Source organism: Leuciscus leuciscus (assembly GCF_965113295.1).
Source record: "Leuciscus leuciscus genome assembly, chromosome: 13".
NCBI classification, from domain to species: Eukaryota; Metazoa; Chordata; class Actinopteri; order Cypriniformes; family Leuciscidae; genus Leuciscus; species Leuciscus leuciscus.
The window spans coordinates 21,997,996-22,019,471 of record NC_138737.1 but is presented as its reverse complement, the minus strand read 5'-3'; the positions used below and the strand labels follow the sequence as shown (position 1 = coordinate 22,019,471).

Genomic DNA, 21,476 nt, shown 5'->3' with positions numbered 1-21,476 from the left:
GGAAACGCTTTTAACATGGAAATGACATGAAATTACCACTATAACCAGTAAGTGGCTGCAGAGGACCACTCATTAGCTCATTTGCCATTTCCACTCCCTTTTGTAGTTTTGCTTTTGGATTTATTATAAAATGAATATTATAACACATTTTTGCTATTTTATTGCACTGAAGTATTAAGTATAGCAAGAGTAGGAAAGGTCACAAAGTCTCATGCCTCTTAGATGAAAGGAATTTCATAAAACTACATAAATAAATAATCCCAGATTTGACAGTGGATGGGAAACCATCTTGAATTGCTCTCGCATCATATTATGTAAAATGCCAATATGACAAAGAACTAAACAGATGCAGTTTTCATAACAATCGATCAATAAATGCACACGTTGTCCTCTGCTTCTGACGCTGGTGCTTCACATTAGATGTGGATAGCCTCACTCTTCACTGGCATGATTTTCGTTGCACAAAAGTTTCTTTATAGAGGGAAAAGGTTATTTAGTTTATTCAAATGTTCTTCACACTAAGAAAAAAAGAATCTATTAAGAACTGTTCCCTGAAAGCTTCTTGAGGGAGCAGGTAATGGTTCTTCTATGGAACATTTTGGAACGTTTATTTTTAAGAGAAGACTTGGGATGCTAGCCTGACGTCGTCATACTCAGATTCTAGTCAGAATACAAGTCTGATACTGCTCCATTGGGCTGTGATTATGGGGCGTGTTTCAACCAAACCAGGAAAGAAAATGCCTCTGCACTCAATTGGATAGACCTACAACCAATCAGAGCAACGGAGTAAGTGACGTATGTTCTTCATTCATCTTTCCGATTGACAAATGCCTTGATCGCGGTTCTCTGTTCCTCTTTTAAAATTAATGCACTTGATATCTTCTACAACAGACGCGATGGCGGAATCTACACATCTCATTTCTCCAGCGGCAGCCATCTTAGTTGTAAACAAATTCAACCCAAGCGCTCTTTGGTGACGTGGATGATTACGTTACTGTTGATCATCTGTCCATCATCGTATAAAGCCCGTCCTGACAATTGAATTGGTCCGAACAGCTCTGGTTTGAGCATGGTTGCTCCACAACGGATCAAGTCCAGACAAAAACTTCCCGACCTCAAATGTTGTGGGCGGGGCTACGTTTGGCTGGCATCCAGGCTAATGGGATGCATCAATATTAAAATAATAGCTGCATGGTAAAAAAACAAAACAAAAAAACAAGTTCAACTCAGTTTTATCTGAATAAATAAAACAAATGAATGCTGTAACGTGTTTGTTCAATTTTGGTTTCGTTTCACTGTGTTCTGTTCCTTTTTACGTGCCTGAGTTCCTAGTTAGTTTCCTTGATTGTTAGTCACACACCCGTTTCTGTTCAGTTTGATTACTCACTCCATGTGCTGAGTAGCCTGGTTAAAACCAGACCCTTCTCAGTTGAAACTGAGTGTAGGGTCTGGCGAAGCTATGTAGACAAATCATTTCCAAAGGGGCGTCACCAACCGACGTAGCTCAAATTCCTCTGGGCGCAATTGGATAGTCATAAAACCAATCAGATCGATGAAGGAGATGACGTATGCTTCGAGTGTTCTTTGCTCCGGTTTTAACGAAAACGGTAAGTTGAAATCGCTCAAAACAGACGCGATAACTGATTCGTTTATATACTGTCTATGATTCGAACGAGTGATGTTCCACGGCGGCATCCATCTTTGTAATGAAATCTCCTTCAGCGTCGCTGCGCTGTCGTCATCATGTAAATCCCTCCCCAAACGTTTCTGATTGGTGCCGCGATTTCGGCGGCACAGAAATGAGTTTGAATGGGCTCTTCTCCAGACTATCCTGGTTTTCCCAGGCTATGTGCTTAGTGTCATTCTGTTCCTTTGTCCAGTATCGTCTGAGTTAAACGTGGTAGCGTTCGTTATTGTCCTGCAATCTCTTGAGTTTTAGTTTGTGGATTAAAGAAAGTTTTTGTTATTTATCTCCTTCGTTACACACTTCACTACAGCCACACGTGACAAATGTAGGCATCACAACATGAAAAATAGTCATATTCATATATTCATTTTGAGATTTGATAAAGATTGCATTTAAAGTGTTATTAAATATATATATATATATAAATAGTATTTTTAAAAGACTACCTTTAAGTGATCTTTTGTCAAAGGTAATCTAAATGAGCATGTACAATTAAATATACACAGTATTGACCGATATCAGTTAAATAAAAAAAATAAAAAAAAATCTCTAATTTCAGATGATATCCGGTATAGTACCACTATAATGTGCATCCCTACACTATATCCTGTTACATTTACTGTAAAAAGAATGGAAGTTGTGGTTGCCAGAAATTCATGTAAATAATATTGTGACAATGTTTCAGGTATTATGATATTGTACATTGCTACTTATGATGGTATATTTATATATCAATCTACAAAAATCTGCTTTAAAAGTTACCGATAACCTCCATAATAATACAGGTGGGAATGTGTCTCCCTCGTCTACTTGTGATCCGATTGACCAAAATGTATCTTAATACCAGGTGTAAGCAGGGCCTTTCTCCCCTCTACTTCTGTCTCTCTCTTATTCATATGGTCCTTTATTATCTATTTGACATTGACGCACTGGCTCACCTCATTCCCATCTGTTGTCTTCCTAATGCACTTCACAGTGTTGGGGGAGAGAGGAAAGTGACCCCTGCTCACATCTATTCAATACTCTACAAACACATCCATGCTCCTGACCACATCCTCATGCTGAGCAACCCCAGGGGACGCGCTCTGAGCTGAAGGCCACATCAGGTCAAATAACTGCTGATGTAGAGCCAGTGTGACTCTCCCTGCCACACATTCAAAGACCTTTTGCCTTACCAGATTCAATTCATGTCTCTCTGCTGAGGTTCAAACACAGATGATTCACTCCTAGTGAAGAATCTGCTGTGATCATGGTTCAAAGATACAGACAGAAAATGTGAGCTGATGTTGAAAAGATCATCTTAAGGTTTAGAGAACAAATGCAGTCAGTATGGGGCAACTAAACTCTTTGTAAATTCTTCTTTAAATTTTTATTTGGAACCCCATTGGTTTCCAAAAAAGTCTTCTTGGAGTCCACTTCTAAAATTACAATATATTATCAAAATTGTATTATACTATTATAGAAATTAATATTATTCAGTAAGAACACATTACAGTGACAGTACAGACATTTATAATGTTGCCAACGTATCTTTCAAATAAATGCTGCTCTTTTGAACTTTCTATTTATCAAAAAACCCTGAAAAAGGAATCATGGTTTCCACAAACAATATTAAGCAGCACAACTGTTTTCTAAATGAATGATACGAATAAATGTTTCTTGAGCAGCAAATCAGCATATTAGAAAATCAAAGCTGAAAATTCAGCTTTGCATCACAGGAATAAATTACATTTTACAATATATTACAATGGAGAACGGCTATTTTAAATTGTAAAAAAAAATCACAATATACACTCACCTAAAGGATTATTAGGAACACCATACTAATACTGTGTTTGACCCCCTTTCGCCTTCAGAACTGCCTTAATTCTACGTGGCATTGATTCAACAAGGTGCTGAAAGCATTCTTTAGAAATGTTGGCCCATATTGATAGGATAGCATCTTGCAGTTGATGGAGATTAGTGGGATGCACATCCAGGGCACGAAGCTCCCGTTCCACCACATCCCAAAGATGCTCTATTGGGTTGAGATCTGGTGACTGTGGGGGCCATTTTAGTACAGTGAACTCATTGTCATGTTCAAGAAACCAATTTGAAATGATTCGAGCTTTGTGACATGGTGCATTATCCTGCTGGAAGTAGCCATCAGAGGATGGGTACATGGTGGTCATAAAGGGATGGACATGGTCAGAAACAATGCTCAGGTGGGCCGTGGCATTTAAACGATGCCCAATTGGCACTAAGGGACCTAAAGTGTGCCAAGAAAACATCCCCCACACCATTACACCACCACCACCAGCCTGCACAGTGGTAACAAGGCATGATGGATCCATGTTCTCATTCTGTTTACGCCAAATTCTGACTCTACCATCTGAATGTCTCAACAGAAATCGAGACTCATCAGACCAGGCAACATTTTTCCAGTCTTCAACTGTCCAATTTTGGTGAGCTCGTGCAAATTGTAGCCTCTTTTTCCTATTTTTAGTGGAGATGAGTGGTACCCGGTGGGGTCTTCTGCTGTTGTAGCCCATCCGCCTCAAGGTTGTGCGTGTTGTGGCTTCACAAATGCTTTGCTGCATACCTCGGTTGTAACGAGTGGTTATTTCAGTCAAAGTTGCTCTTCTATCAGCTTGAATCAGTCGGCCCATTCTCCTCTGATCTCTAGCATCAACAAGGCATTTTCGCCCACAGGACTGCCGCATACTGGATGTTTTTCCCTTTTCACACCATTCTTTGTAAACCCTAGAAATGGTTGTGCGTGAAAATCCCAGTAACTGAGCAGATTGTGAAATACTCAGACCGGCCCGTCTGGCACCAACAACCATGCCACGCTCAAAATTGCTTAAATCACCTTTCTTTCCCATTCTGACATTCAGTTTGGAGTTCAGGAGATTGTCTTGACCAGGACCACACCCCTAAATGCATTGAAGCAACTGTCATGTGATTGGTTGATTAGATAATTGCATTAATGAGAAATTGAACAGGTGTTCCTAATAATCCTTTAGGTGAGTGTAGTTTTTACTGTTTAAATTTTTGATCAAATTAAAACTTGGTGAGCATAATACTTTTTCAAAAACAAACAAACAAACAAACAAAATCTTACTCCAAACAATCGTTTTTCTTTGTTTGTCTTGGTTTGTTTTGTTTAGTTATGGTCCCATCAGCCATTCAGCACTGTCATGATGTCATTTCCCTATACTGCTCCAGAGCCCGTCTACGGAGAGCCTGTCCACTCCCTATTAAGCCCTATTGTACCGAATTTTGGTTGTAGTACCACCAGAGTTCCACTGGGGGCGCTCGCCATGAGTGCAAAATGAATGGGAGTCAATGGGGCTAGACGGCTAAATTTGTCTCTTTCACCCGATTGCCGTTGAGAAATCTCAGATGTGATTGTAGATTTTGCAAGTTCAACATGGGTTTTAGGTCGAAAGTTGAATGAACGAGTACTTATGTCGTTTTGATTTCTTACAGGTTGAGTTGTTGTTGCCCATAACACGCTAGCATTCTGCTAATGACGTCAGCATTCTGACGTCATTGACATTTTGAAAGACTTTTTTAAATCAAATAAGTGACTCTAAAAAATCTAACACCCAGCAATGTGTAATTTCTTTGCATCTCCTTTCGAATACAACATTCAAATTACTAGACAAAAAATTATATCCTGAGAAAAGTGGATTTTGAGGGGTATACCGCCATTGACCTCCATTCATTCTGCACTCGTCCTGTGAGCGCCCTCATATGGAATCAGAGTGGAACTGCAACCAGTTCAGAAGCCGGAAGTGTAGTGAGAGTGAAACTTCTCGCCATATTAGACATTCTCTGACTGCTCCAAAGTGATTAGTCACGTGACATATGTAACTCTTGTGATTGGCTCAAAAAAACTGGATGCAAAACTAAGCGCCCATATACAGTATAGGCTGCATTCGAAATCACATACTTCTCTATTATGTAGTAGTTGAAAAAGAGTATGTATGTGACAAAACAAGTGTCCAAATTTACAGAACTCAGAAAAGAGTACGCAAAAAGTACCTGGATGACCTACTTCCGGCGATATTCTGAAGTGTGCACTTTACTATTCCATGAGGCCATGGGAGAGGATTTATGTGTGGCAGAGAAGCAACGTAACCGACGCTGGTAGGTCATGTGATAATGACAAAATGGCGAATGTAGTACCTCCAGATTACATTCATAATACACACAATCATACTATATAGAATGCACTTTATTACATATTCAAAATAAGTACCTTCTCAAGAGAGTGATTTCAGGCGCAGCCATAGTTTAAGTTGTGAACATGATGTAAAAACTGGGTATAGAATTTTAACACAGTAATTATGCCATAAAGGAGATGTAATTAGTACATATTTTGTATAATACAGTGAAGCGCATAATATCAAAACCACTTGCATGTTCTTGTTCCAAACATTCGAGGTAAAAGGAGCACTCGCCCCCCTCGCAAATGTTTTTTTTTTTTTTTCATAAGAATGTCACTGTTGTCTTGCCAAGACAGTCTCTGTCTCTTTCTGTCATTATATGTCAGCTATGTGTGTGAGCTGATACTGCATGTCCTCGCCTGTACAGATGCAGATAAACCCTCAGCATTGGGAAAGATTCACACTGAACTCTCTGGCTGTAGTTTTGGCTTGCGGCAGGCATTAGGACATGATCTGGATCTATATTGATTCTCTCTCTCGTTCTCTGCCCTCAGGACACACGTGGTGTTGAGCTCCTCTGTGAAGGGATCAGTCAGCGGGCAGAGAGTCAGCTCAGGAAACCGACCCTGCGAGCATATGGGTGAGTTTCTGATTACTGTACTCAATATTCACATTGTGTTTGCCTAAAAACTCAGGACATCTAATGTTTCAGCTGTGCCCTTTGTTCAGTTTTCTTTTGAGTCTAGAAAATCAAAAACTAAATCACGGTTCACAGCCATCGGCTACTTTAAAGAAACAGATATGACTATATTATATTAAAATAAATTACAGTCATTAAAATAGTGCCCATTAACCAATAAATGGTGAATTATAGTGAAACACCGCCCCCTTGGGTTCACACTGTATCAACAGTGCTGGATAACAGTGTACTTGTAGTGTGTTATTCAATATTACATATAAAGGTAATATATTTAAATGTACTAAATTTCAACTTCATTACAAAAGAGTAATTACAAATATATGTAAGTGACATAACAGTATAATTAAACAATAAATGCTTGCCAGTACATTCGGCCGTATAGTATTTAAAAAAGAAAAAGTAGTAATTATTAAATTAGCTACAATTTAAGATTGTATCCTAAAGACTATATCCTAATTAAGTGCATATAAAAATCACTCTTATATTCAACCAACCGTATTTATAAAAAATGTAAACCATAAGGCATTTTGATTTAATTGTACATATAAATAAATGTTAAAAAAAATATAACATTCAGTTCACACTAAACTATATTCTTTTATTCTATATTCTGTATTCTGAAATGAAGACTCCTTTTAACTCTCTAGTGCTGTTCGGTCATTCTTGACCGAAGAATTGTACAAATGTTTTTTTGTGTGTGGATTTTTTTATTGCATTGAAATGGTACACAACATTTTGGCACTCTGTGTGAACAAAAAAAAAAAAAAAATCATGGACATGATTCGAAAAGGTTAAATGGTCACGCTTGTATTTGTGGTAAAAAATGACCGCATTGGAAATTAATGGGAGATGAATGTTGGAAACGTTTGATACTGCGCACAAAACAATTCTTACTGAGAGCTCTTTTAAATTTTTTTTTATCAACTTCAAATTTGGAACACAGCTTGTTTCATAGATGGCTTTGATTTTCTCACAATTTTAGAGTAAAATGTGTTTTAGAAAATATATATTTAATAAAAAAAAAATTGCTGTTGCATTTTTCATAACAATAACTTTTTTCTAGTTCACTTTTTTAAAACTTTTTTTTTAAAGTGTCGTTTTAGAAAAGAGATCAAACTCAAGTCAAGATTTTTTACAGTTTAAATAGGAAATTTCATTTTCAGGTCCATGCTCAAAAAGTGAATAAATGGATTATAATATAACTACCTAAAAATAACCTAAAAATACAAAATATTAAATAAAATTGAAATAAAAAGGGACTTTTACCCAAATCGACTGTGCATTCAGTGTATAAATCTTGCCAGTTTGGTGTGTGTGTGCGTGTACTTGTACAACTATCTTTGTGAGGACCAGTTTGAGTTTTAGACCATTGGAGTGAGGACAAAGAGAGTAAAGTGAGGACATTTTGGCCGGTCCTCACTTTCTGAGACCCCTTTAAAGGCCTGTTTGAGGGTCAAGACTTGGTTTTAGGGATAAGGTTAAAATTAGGTTACGGGTGGGTTTAGGGTAAGGGTTCGGGTTAGGCACTTAGTTGTGATGGGTAAGGTTAGGGTAAGCGACTAGAGATTGCATTGTGTCAATGAATGTCCTCATAAAGATAGATGTACAAGAATATGTGTGTGTGTGTGTGTGTGTGTGTGTGTGTGTGTTTAAACAAATTTTTCTTATTTGAACTCGTGAACTTTTTTCAGCATCCATTTTTCAGTCGTTTACATGCTGCTGAACTGTGAATGTATAATGCAATCAAGAATTTGTTTTACAGCTTTCAATATCCTTTTTTTAGATAGATAAACATGTCTAAATTCATGCCTTTCGAGAAACCGTCATCTTATACGCTTCATCTTGGCATCAGAGACAAAGCAGATCAACCTTAAAGCCAATAGCTAAAGATTCATTTTCAGTCAACTGCATAAATGTAGTTTCTTTAATACCACAAGTCAACAGTTTTGTTTTTCTCAGCAGTTGTCTTCGACACATCATTCTGCTGTGGAGTTGAAACCTTCGATCAGCCGTTCATGACAGATGCATTTCCTGTTTAGTGCTATAATTCCCAGTTATGTCACAGCATACTGATAAACTAACTCTCTGGAAATAACACACTCACAACTCTTTGAAATCAAATATTTCATTCTACATTATCAACTCTGTTCCAGGGGTTTATTGTCAAGTGTGCTTGCACACATAAGGTATTTTTCTTGGTAGTGGAGCTTTCAGTATACATCCATAAATACGACAATAACACATAATATAACATCAAAAAATTAAAATAAATGAAAATGTGAAGATAGTTAGGTTATGTCGGAAAAAAATGCTAATGCTAAGGATCCTCCAAATGGGGAAAAACACCCTAGAAAGGACAACATGACACTTCATCATACAGTATGGACACTGCAAAGAAGAATAGATAAACATTTAGAAATAAATATAGTATGTTTTTCACAGAACTATATATGTTTTTCTATTTTTCACCCCCTAGCACCCCCTTGTGGCTTCTTTGAAAATCCCTGGTCTGAAAAATTTACACAGCCATTCAAAAGTTCTCTTTAATCTTTACGTTTTTTTTATTGTTTTTGAGAGAAGTCTCTTCTGCTCACCAAGGCTGAATTTAATTGATAAAAAATACAGTAAAAACATTAATATTGTGAAACATTATTACAATTTAAAAGAACTGTTGTCTATTATAATATATTTTAAAATATAATTTATTCCTGATGCAAAGCTGAATTTTCAGCATCATTACTCAAGTCTTCAGTCTTCAGTGTCACATGATCCTTCAGAAATCATTCAAACATGCTGATTTGAGCTCAAGAAACTTTTATTATTATTATCAATGTTGAAAATAATAGTTCTGCTTATTATGTTCGTGTAAACTGTGATTCACTACCGTTCAAAGGTTTTGGGGTGAGTAAAAAACAAAAACAAAAATATTATTATTTAAAATAAATGCTTTTCTTTTGAACTTTGTTTTCATAGTTTCACCACAACTGTTTTCAACATTGATAATAATAATAAATGTTTCTTGCACCAAAACTGAATAAATTACATTTGAAAATATATTCAAATAAAAAGTCATTTTATATTATAATATCATTTCACAATAACTGTTTTAACCGTTTTTTTTTTTTTTTTTATGAAATAAATGCAGCCTTGGTCAGCATAAGAGGCTTCTTTCAAAAGGATTAAAAATTCTTAAAGATCCTGTTTGTGTATCATGTTTGTGATACAGTAAGATCTACTGGGTCAAACTGGACAATAGGAAAATCAAGCTAATCTGAACAATGTATCAACCATTCTATGCAACACTCGTCAACCACGTAGAGCCCTTCCTTTCGGATTTACTCTAAACTATATCAGCAATCATGATTCACACCACCAGGGAGGCATCTCACTCTTATTAACAGCTATTATGAATGATAAACGAGTGGTTTGGGATGAGGTTAAGTGCCTTGAAATCTCAATTATCCTTCAAAAGATCTAGTACTTTGAGTGGTAAAAAAACAACAAAAAAACCCTCTAGTATAAGGCACTTATCCCTTCATCTAATGATGAAGATTATTCCGAATCCTCATAGACATTGAAGCATGAGGGAAGAACCAGTTTGGGTCTATTCTGTTCTGAGGTGGGTTTTAAATCTAGCTTTGAACTTCAGAAATATTTGATTTATTTATTTTAGTCATTTACATATTTACTTTATTGTTCAAATCAGGGAAATTGTACTTTCTAAAGACTTTTTTTCAAACAAACAAATAAATAACTTAAAAAAAAATATTTAGGTATTTATATGTTTAATTTGTATTTTTGATTTAAATAGCTAACAAAAAAATCAATGCCCTAATACTGCGGTCAATACAGTTACGGAATAGATTTTACTGTAATTCAGAAACAATATATTTCAAGTCACAGAAGAAGAGAATACTTCTACTATGATGTCAAGAGAATGGAGAGGTTTTCTGAGTTATTGTCATTACATAGAAAGGTCTCACTGTCCGTGTGTACAAAAATAGCATTTTGAAAAAATGATTGATGGGGAAAACTGTTTCAGGTATACTATTTCACAGCACTTCTATGAAATATGGGTTAGCCAGTGGCCTACTGAAATATTCTAAATGTCCACTAAGAGGCAATGTTGATCTTTTTATATGAGGTTTCGGAAAGGAAAAGGAACCAATTTGAATAATATGAAAAAATACAACAACCCAAAAGCATATCAATGCTCTTCAGCAGAGTCAACAATATGTGGTGATTTATTATTATTATTATTGTTTTTTTATATATGGGGAGGCCATTAAAAGGCAACCTGCTGTTTACTTGCGTTGTGTTAAAATGTAGAATGCACGGTAAAGACTGGAGATTGAACTTCAGATACAGCTAGTAATTAGATGACGGCATCTAAAGCCCCTTTCTTCCCTTGAAAAAAAGTCATTTACTGCAATGCTATTTGTTAAGGAATCTGCTGCAACAGGTCGTATATGCTCATAGATGCAGAACTTTACTTTGCACATAAACCTGTCTGGATTCATGTTTAAACTGTATCCATGTTAACCTAAAAATCTCAAACCTGGTAAAAAGTGCAGGTTGTGCTTAAAAAATAAAATAAAAAAAGATTTCCCGACAGACAGATTCTCGTTCACACACCCACGTCAGACATCACAACCATCAGTAATAATAATAAAAGCACACACAGTTTGAAGATTAGACAAGCCTCAGACACACAATCAGCACCTCAGCCCTGAATGTCAGCAAGAGAAACTGAATGCTTTCTGGCTGAAAAGAAAAGCGCTTACAGAGACAAAAACATAAAGGTGCTGATGATGTAACGGTGGAAATGGCTGCTTCAGATTCCTTGGTCTACTGATCTCAAGACCACACTAAAAAAGGTGTTGTGACAGCTCTGCTTTAGGTGCTGTTTGAGAATGTGTGATTTTGACAAACAATTGTGAAGCACTCACAGAGAACACTCTTACCGGCGCTATTTACTGTTATCTATCAACACAAGCGAGGAAGAACACTCATGGGTGGCTAGTGCAAAACACTCTGTCCAGTTGATCATATATTTTTAAATTGGAATTTTGCAATTTATCACTTGAAATCTAGATCCAAGGGAAATATTCTGATGTAAGAAAGGGACTTTTTATCTTTATAGTCAATGTGAGTTTACTATTTGTGTGACTGTAATGTTGTGAAATAGGTTATTCAATGGACAAAAAGGGTAAAGGGCGGGACTTTTATCCATTGGGAATTGAGTGGATCATTGCACTGTCAGATACATTTTGTCTTAATGGGTACAACAGCTGGTTGCTTGGGCAGTACCCTCAGAAATACATTATTGTACAATACAATTAGTGGAATGTTGTTTTGGACCTCAATAAATTATCGTATGGGAAAAAAAACGGTTCTTAAAGCTTCTTCAAAAAAGCCTTTTTCTTTTTCTTTTTTTTTACCAGGAACACTAAGAATATAACTTTCGTTTATATAAAAATATAAATTTATAACTTTTTATTTTTTATTTTTATGAACTGACATAACACATTTCCCTATAGTAATAACAATAAAACGATGCACTTGTTTTGGTATTTATTGATTTATGTGCACATTTCTCCCCATAGTTTGTATAAGCAAAAATGCAAACATTTGGATCTTCACTGCAGTAAAATTCTACATTCTGTAAGTTAAAACACAAAGAAAACATGAGATTTTATCTTGTATTTTGGCCATATTGCTGCTATCTGTTGTATAAAGAAAAATAACAACTTCATGTCAATCAAAATCATGTTATGACAATAATGGACAGACATCCCACTGCGCAAAAATTCAAGATTTTATGCTTAGAAAATAAACATTTCAATATTTATTTGAAGATTATCTAATTATTATTTGTCAAAGTTTGTTCTATGTTTTCAGATCATTTTGAAGCATATTTTGTGTAATGATTACAGTCATAGACCCGCATTCATTTCACTCTAGTCTGTCTGTATAAGAGTACAGTATGTGTATGGACAGGTGTGAATCTTTGCACTCTGCATGTTTTATAGTCTCAACATTTCTGTGTGTTCATTCACAATTGTGGCTGATTTTATTCAACATATTAAAAAAATGGTCAGTCAATAGGCTTTATGCTGAAAGTCACATGAACAAACAGGAAAACAGGTCACATTGTATCCGCTTGTCGGAGAAAGTGTTAATGGCAGTATGAACTGATGCCGATATCTATAGACTTTTAAGGTAATCAGCTAACTTTTAAATGTTAGTGAGAAAAAACTAAAACAAAAACAAAAATTGTAAGAACTGTAAGATATTGTTAGAACTGATTTTCCTGCTAAGACAAAACTCACCCTGCAATAAAGCCATAAAACGCACCCTGGACAGAAGATAGCAAAGACAGAGCACTGGACATTGTCATGTCCAAACTTTTCTCCTTCCTTATCTCTGCATCCCCCTCTCCCTCCACCCTTCCTCTCCCCCTGAGTCAAGTCACCAAAAGTTCACTAAGAATGTCTATATATCACATATGATGTATCTTGTGATTCTATTGTTTTTCCTTTTCATGTTTGGTATAATTTTAAATGTCTCAGTGTGATTGGTAAAATGGTCTTAATTTCATTGTAGTCATTGGTTTAATGAGAAAGATTGAGAACTTTGGAGAATCCTGTTCTCCTCTTTGGGTGATGTCTCTTCAAAACCAGGTGCTATCCCCTGGGGTACATGAATTGACCCAAAAATATTGGTACAACCCTTTTGTTCTGGTCTGGTTATTTAAGGCTAGGTGACAGAGCAGTCTTTGGGACTCTTTAACCAGGAACGTCCCCCATACAGTGCTGTTTCAGTGTTTTCCAATTGGAAAACACTCACACACCACTGTGTGTCTGTCAGGAATGCATTGCTTACTTTTAGAGTCATCTTTGAGTAAATTATGTCATGTATTTATTATTTCTGAATTGGCTTTTAATCATTTACTTGTGTAATTAGCATGATACATTTTTACCTGACAAACAAAGTTGTATCTTGATTTATTCTGAAGTTTTATTTTAGTAGATTATGAGGAGGCTGGTGCTACTGCAGCTCGGTGTCCAGGATAGGTCAAACTAAAGGCGCATATGAACGGAGCAGTAGGCACGTCATCTGAAGACCTTTTGATTTCTGTCTATCACTGACTTGGCAAGTTGTACGGAAGTGGCTAAATAAACTACACTTTTTTTGTATGAGTGAGCAGTAGGCAACCAACTTAAGAGGTACAGTATTAGCAAACCCTGCACCCTCTGACCAAAATCAGACTGGCGAGGCTGTGTCCGTGAGATCCACGTAAACCCGGGGCGTGTGACTCTGTGCAGCATCGGGTACCTTAATGAATAAATAATTGAAAGTATGGGATGCTCAGAATAATCAAAGATCTAAATTAATTCATAATCAATATTTATGACTATTTTCTAATAAGAAACACAGTCTAAATTTGATTATCATTTGAAATTGGAGTCAGATTAAACGTAGAGCTAAAGTAATGTTGAAACTAAATTCCAATAAATTAAGTGAACTTCACTGGAGCGCTGAAAAGACATACACGCATTATCCCTTCGCCCAGGCCGTTGGATTCCGTCGTTAGGCCAATGGGTGGTCTTTACAATATCAATCTGCATATGCGATGGACATTGGTTATGCTCATCTTTGCTCACTCCTTTGAATGTATCTTGAGTGAAATGGCTCTATATTTAATGAAGGACATAACAAAAGACCTGAACCGGAAGCCATGCAACCTGTTTTACGGAATACAGAAGTTTGTGGCGCATAACCCCCATTTTGACCATGAACAGCCAAGATGTGACTTAGTGTACCTTTAAGATATGAAATCTGAACAAATATGTCTAAACAAGACTTCAATTGATGGGTCTAAGTGCCTATGTAACTTTTGACCATCTAACGGTTATAAAACAAAACTGCATGCATTTTGCGGAAGAACATTGTTTTGGTTGGGCTTCTGCTCTGCGTGACTCTGCGGATGGATATGACCCTTCACAATAGATAATATGTGTTCAATAAAATACCTGTTGAATAATAGAAATGCCGTCTCCTCGTCACTTTTACAACATTTCAAATCTCTAAGTACAGTACAGCTACAGAGCTGACGTTGCGACTAAGCACACTGCACACGCAGTTGGGTGCATGATGGCGGGTTTAGTGGCTGTTGAAGGCCATCTTTGGTTGAATCTCATTGAGAAAGTCTTTCTTCTGGACGCCCCTATTTCCCTGTCAGGTTTGTTTGGAGAAGCGGTTAAGACGCAGTCTGCTGCCCTTAAGCAGTTCATGCCTAGGAGGGCATGCCTTCGTCTTCCCACTCCTGCCTTTGCGCCCAGGGACTGCCTCACACACAGGAAAGAGATCTCCTGGAGGAGTGATGAGCCAAAGCATCCAACTCCTCACACGCTTTGGGGAGCTCGTGCTTGTCCCATACCCCTCCAATGCCCCTGTTGGCTCGTTGACCTGAAGCAGCCAGATAAACCTGCTGCTTTAGCGTCGCAGGGTCGTTCCTGATCCACGGGTCAGGAAACTGAGAGCTTCCCCCATCTCAGGAGGGAGGGACAGACCGCTGAAGCGTATCTGTTCCCCCCTCTAGATGCTCACTGAATCAAAATCTGTTATAGCTGCCGCCATTTGTGCTTCGGAATACAAAGTTAAGTTGCCAACACCATCTTCCTTTATTGATGGACGGAGATGCTTCGGGTTATCTCCCCTCAACACCTCTTCTCGATCAAGCTGCTTCTGGCTTTCTCCTCGCGTCGTCTAATCTTAGCTATCAGAGGACGCCTCAGGCCCTCCTCCACCAACTTTAGCGCTGTGCCTACCGCCTCTTGGTCCCCTACCAGAGCCAATTCCTATGCAACCCTTGTCTTACCAACTGGCAGCGTGGGGGCTGTTGCCAGGCCTGAGTGTCACGATGGGTTCTTTGCACAATCCAATGTGGATATACTCTCCAGTTCCATCGCAGTCTTCCTTGCTTCGATGGGGTTCATCCCACTGTTATGAACAGAGCCCTTAGAGGCTTCTGTTCTACAGCAGGAAGTGACGTCACTCCTCCTGAAGGGAGCGATAGAGGAGGTTCCTTTTTCGGACTTGAACTGCCGCTTTTTCAGCCGCGACCTCCTCGTTCCGAAGAAGGACGGGGGTCTGTGCCCCATATTGGACCTACGTCATTTGATTTTGTCCCTCTACAAAGGAAAATTCAAGATGCTGACTTTAAAAACTATCCTGGCGCAGATCTGAGCAGTGGACTGGTTTGTTACTGTGGACCTGAAGGAACCCTATTTCCACATAGGCCATTCCACGGCACAGGAGGTTTCTCAGGTTTGCCTTTGGGGAAAAGGCGTACCAAGATCAGGTCCTTCCATTTAGTCTGACTTTGGCTACACGGATGTTCTCCGAGTGCATGGATGCAGCCATTTTAGGCCCCAGGACATCCGTGTACTAACTTAGCTAGATGACTGGCTCATTCTGGCTCAATCCAGAGAGTTAGTGTGTCGTCACAGGAACGTCCTTCTCCGCCACCTCCCGTCTCTTGGTCTCAGGCTGAATGCTCAGAAGAGCGTCTTAACACCTACTCAGTAGACTATTTTCTTGGATGTCCAGCTCGATTCTTTCTCCATGCATGCCCGCTTGGCCCCTTCCAGTCTCAGTGCGTGCTTGACTCATTTCAGGCTCGGCCATCGCGTTGCTGTGGGTACATGTCGCCGACTTCTGGGGTTCACGGCAGCAGCCTCTCCTGTGCTGCTTTTGGGTCTGCTTCATATGAGGCTATTCCTGTAGTGAATTAAGCTCAGGGGCATTCACCCTTCTTGGTCAGCCTTCTGTCTGGTGAGAATATCGCACAATTGCCTTTGCTCATCCATGGCCGGATTTGAGACTATATGCATTCCCTCTGGTCAAGTTGCTCCCTGCAGTCCTTTGCAGGGTGAGGGAGTGCAGAATTCGTCCTCCTATTGGTAGCCTCGTTCTGGGCAGACATGGTTTTTGGAGCTGAGCTCCCTGGTACAGGGGTTCCAGTGGGAAATTCCAATAAGGAGAGATCTGTTGCCTGAGCTCCAGGGCAGGATTTCCATCCTCGACTCGAGATATGGAGGCTGTGGCCGATCAGGTGCAGTTGCTAATGGCTTCTGGTCTTCCCGCTAATGTTCAAGAGCTTGTGCGCCTTCTACTAGACAGCTGTATTTTTCTAGGTGTAAGGTCTTTTAGTCTTGGTACACGACTCGTGCTGTGGACCCAGTCAGCTTCACGGTTGGTTCAGTGCTGGAATTCCTGCAGGATAAGTTTGTGGGCGGAGCGGCTGCGACTACTTTGAGGGTTTACGTCACGGCTGGCGCAGTAAATGTCTTTCTGTAAATGAGCCTTGCATGGAGTTTTCCCTGGGTCTTGTGAAGGTGTTTCTGCGACCCAGGCCTGGTTATGTCCCCAAAGTTTTGTCCACGTTCTTTCACTCTGGTAGCTTTTGTCCTGGTTGAGTTTGGTCTGACCTAAACAAAACTGAAGAAAAGAGAAAGAAATCTCTTGTGCCAGATCTGGCAGCGCTTAGCTTGGCGTGTGTGGTATATCGTTCCCATTGCGTCATTGCTATGCAGCGTTGAGTGAACCTATTAAAGAGAACAGCTTGGGGTACCTGTGTAACCCATGTTCTCTGAATAGGGAATGAGACGCTGCGTTCGCTTCCAAGCTCCTCTTGCTGTCGCGGGGGGCTTCTTCGGTGGAAAATCTGAGGAGCAGATGGTGCGTTCACTGTATTAAGAGTGAATGATGTAGCGCCGCTGAGGAGGCGCCCGCGCCATCAGCCAATGAATTTGCGTGATTCTTTACGGGTTCAGACAATCAGCACCGCCCAAGGTCGTTTCCCATTTTGTCATTGCTACACAGCGTCTCATTCCCTATTCAGAGAACATGGGTTACACAAGTAACCCAAGACGTTTTCTTAAGGGTACATATTAGTACCTTAAGGGTGTCAATTGTTAATTCTTAAAGTATTAATATTTTACTTTTAGGGGTAAATAAGAGGATACTACCCCAATGACAAAATAAAGTTACATATTTTGCACATTTCGTCAGACATTGAAAGTAGGTGTTACCAAAATAGAACAAGACCTGAATGTGAGTCTACTAAAGCAATGCTAAATTGCTAAAATAGCTGTTTGGCTAAAGGTTTCAATAGCCACAAAGCCTAAGTGATGTCAAAACTCATTCCAAAGAGAAAGTTTACACTTACATTACATTTTGATTAAAGATTAAGAAGCATATATGCCACAATTAATCATTTTTGATAAGACCAGGAATGTGCATTCAGAAAGCAAATAGGGTCAATTTTGATTTAATGAGTGAAAACATTATGAAAAAGAAATCAGCTACTGTAATTTTGATAAATTGACAGTCATTCAGTGTCTATTATTGTTTACACCACCATGGGGTGGTATTGCATACACAGTATAATTTACTTAGTATCTCATATGCATATCACATTTTATGCTATTTTGATTGTACCCTTTTCTGCATAATGTGTTATTCCACATAACTCTAACTGTAATTGTAACTCTCTCACGCTATTACAGCCCCCCTGAGCACTCTACAAAGGTTTTATTCATTATTGGCAAACCCATGTCCTTCCCCGCAAGCATGCCATTGTGGTTTGCATTTAATAGAAGCAAACTTATCTTGCTGAATGAAATGAGCTTGTGGTAAGAGAGGGAACAGTGAATGTTTATCTGTGAAAGAGACTCCCACCAGGGATATTATGCAGAGGGGGGAACTCGATGAGCTAAACTGAGCCAAGTTGCACAAATTGTACTATTTATCTGTATTTTTTGCTCTGAACTCTTATACATAGTCTCAATAACACCTTATAAACTATTAAAAGCTACAATAATGTATGCTAAAATGTTCAAATGCAATTGAATAATTCAATTTATTATAATTTTATGTTAACAGTTGCACTTTTTTTACTATGTCATTTTTATTTTATTTTGAAGCACACGTATGACAAACTGACAGCCCTATTTTTCAAGCTCTCAAACTACAACGGACACCTCCTTAGGGTCTCTGTGTCTCCATTTCATCAGCTTGAAATGCATGATTGCTTTTCACGATTAAGTATACAGTATATGTAGCATAACAACAGCAACACCAAATGTATCATGTTTTTGTGATCATTTCTAGTGCTTGTTTCCTTTCATTTACTTCAAACATACAAACACATGCCTATGTTAAGCATAACTCCTCAAGGTTTCACAAGAGTGTCCATTTCAATTGAGAAATCTCTGTTTGCATCAAACAGCCTTTTTTTTTTTAATCACATCAGCTGCACACTCTTTTGCTTGTTCTGGTGAAATGCTGTTGATTTCACCCTCAGGCTGCGCTGCGGAGCACGGCAGTCTCACAATCGAGGTGGCTCCGACTGAATTTGATTGAATTACAGCCAGCAATACAGTGGACAAGTCCCTGAGGAATACAGTAAATCTAATCACCTGTTGGTGGAAATGAAAAGGCATGGCACTACCTGCCAGTGTCTATGTGTGTGTGTGTGATTGGGTGGGGGTGAAAAAGAGAGAAGAGGCCACAACAGGTAGTGTCTGCAGAACAGGAACATAATAAATACAGAAGAATTGGAGCAGTGGGAAGGACAGGTGTTAAATGGACAGCGAGCGATTTGAGGAAAGGAAGAAAAGTGAGTGACAGAAGTATAATAGAATAAGAAAACCCAAGGAAGGAAGCCTAGAATAGTGCAGAAGATGGTTACAAAGCTTAAAGGGATAGTTCACCCAAAAATGAAAAAAAAATCTTTACATTTTTTTTTACATTTTTTTGTAACAATGTACAAGTCTTCACTGTCACTTTTAATCAATTTAATGCATCCTTGCTGAATAAAAGTATTATACTGTCAGAGCAATAGCCTTGTGGGAAGCCTTCCGACATAAAGCACAGCTGTGCCTCCGGTGACCCTAATTCAAGTCCTAGCTCAAGGTACTTTGTTGATCCTGTTTCCTCTCTCTGTATATAAATACAACTTTTTAATTGTGTATATACTTAAAACACTTGTTGAAGAGCTCTGCACTAGTGATAATCATTTTACTGACTTGGATCTTTGAATGTTGTTCATTTTGCAGAGCGTGATTCAAAGATCCAAGTCAGTCAAATGATCCGATCTTCCCTTCTTCGACTACTGCACAATACATCACAACTGTGTATTGCCACCTAGTGGACTCTTCTGTCTCAACATTCACCTTGCGCTTGTGCTGTTGTACTTGCACTGTTTGCATGGACTCAAAAATTACGCTGCATGTGCGCGGACCCTCCTGACAGTGGCGGATTTAGCAAATCGGGGGCCCAAGGCGAAGGTAGGTAGGCTATGGGCCCCTCCCCATCCAATCTTTAAAAGAGAACGAAAAAAATATGTACCGACTGAATGGTGGATAGGCAGGTAAAGCTAATCTAAGGGGAAGTAAAGGTTAGAGAGGAGAAAAAAAACGCCCCCTTTAAATCCTGCATACACTTCTTTACTCCTAAACAGAAACATGTTACAATGTTTACATGGTACAATTTCTGGTAGGCTAAGCTATGTTTTTTTTTTTTTTTTTGCTTTACAAATTTCACCATTTCGATTCAATTCTTGTGATTTGATTCAATATTGACTCATTTGGATAAATATTAGGTAACGTTTCACAAGATAGGCATTACTTTTTCTCAAGAAAAAAAGCCCTATCAGCTGGTATAATTTAAGGTTAAAATAAGTCATATAGTACACATATTTAGCCAAATACTCTCTATAGCTCTTTTTTTTCTAGCCAATTAAATGGCTTTCCTGAGGTAAATGTTATGTGACGATTGTTCTCCAGCTGTTTTACCTCTTTCCGCGGTTGAAAAACACTTATTGATCGATATTATGAATGAGGAATATACATTTCGGTAAGTTATACTGTATCTTTCAACATTGTTAATTCGTGTTTATTTACTATTAGCTAGAGATGATCAGTTCACGTGCCGCTATAGGAATCTGTCACGTCACATTAAAACGGCAAAAACGGTATTTATTGTTTGAATTTCGTAATAGAATTGACAGAATCTGAGAGCTGAGATTTTTTTTAAACATCATGATTCAATTAAACTGCTCAGTTTTGTCTGTCGATCTCCGTGTCCTCTTTGCTTCACGATTTTTCTGTGCATTGGACGTTGTTGTTCCTGATCTGTATCCCCAACAGTAGCCGTAAAATGTTTGTCATTTTTGGCAGCGTTCCCAAATAACGTTACTTATCAGCGTCTTTTCACTTTTTTCTTTTATTTGAGCCGCTTGGGTAACTTCGAAACTTAAAATTTTCGCGTTTAGACTCGTCTTGCTCTGTTTGTGTATTTCCCAGTCCTCCTGTTACTGCGTGTTGTTTATCTTTCGCGCCGCGCACCTTTACAGACTTTTTGCTTTCCTCCCGCTTCCTCCTTTTTTCAGCACAGCTTGGATAGCTAGCCTCGCTTCATTTTTACTCTGTCTACTACTCTGTCTGTCAATCACTTCTTTTTCTCCATCAGTTTTTTGGCACAGCCTTGTCACTTTCGCAGATGCGCAGTAAGTGAGATAATGGAATAGTCCAATGTAGTGAGGCGGGGGGCCCCCTCCTGTCTGCGACACTAATGATTTGATGCCATTTTTCGCAAATGGAGTTTTAGAAATATATAATAAAAAAATTAAAACCTTAAGCATAAGTTAATAGGGCATTTTGGGGGCCCCAAGGTAGCTCGGGGCCCAAGGCAATTGCCGACCTTTGCCTAATGGTAAAGTCCGCCCCTGCCTCCTGATGACGAAAATTGTCACGCTGGCCATCGCAAAACTTGGGCTTTGTTTACAAACGAAAGGATGTTGGGCAAATGCACATGCACATGCACGGCCAACACAAAATGAGCAAATTGCTCTCTGAGACAACTC

At 38.6% G+C, this 21,476-nt stretch overlaps 1 protein-coding gene across 1 annotated transcript in view; it reads left to right on the top strand.

Annotated features, from left to right (window-relative positions):
- LOC309512111 (uncharacterized protein) overlaps window positions 1-21,476 on the top strand; it is a 79,523-nt gene that overhangs the window by 35,953 nt on the left and 22,094 nt on the right. Inside the window, exon 3 of the mRNA XM_082187537.1 lies at window positions 6,396-6,481. Within this exon, the coding sequence (XP_082043663.1) occupies window positions 6,396-6,481 (86 nt within the window). The remainder of the gene's footprint in view (window positions 1-6,395; window positions 6,482-21,476) is intronic.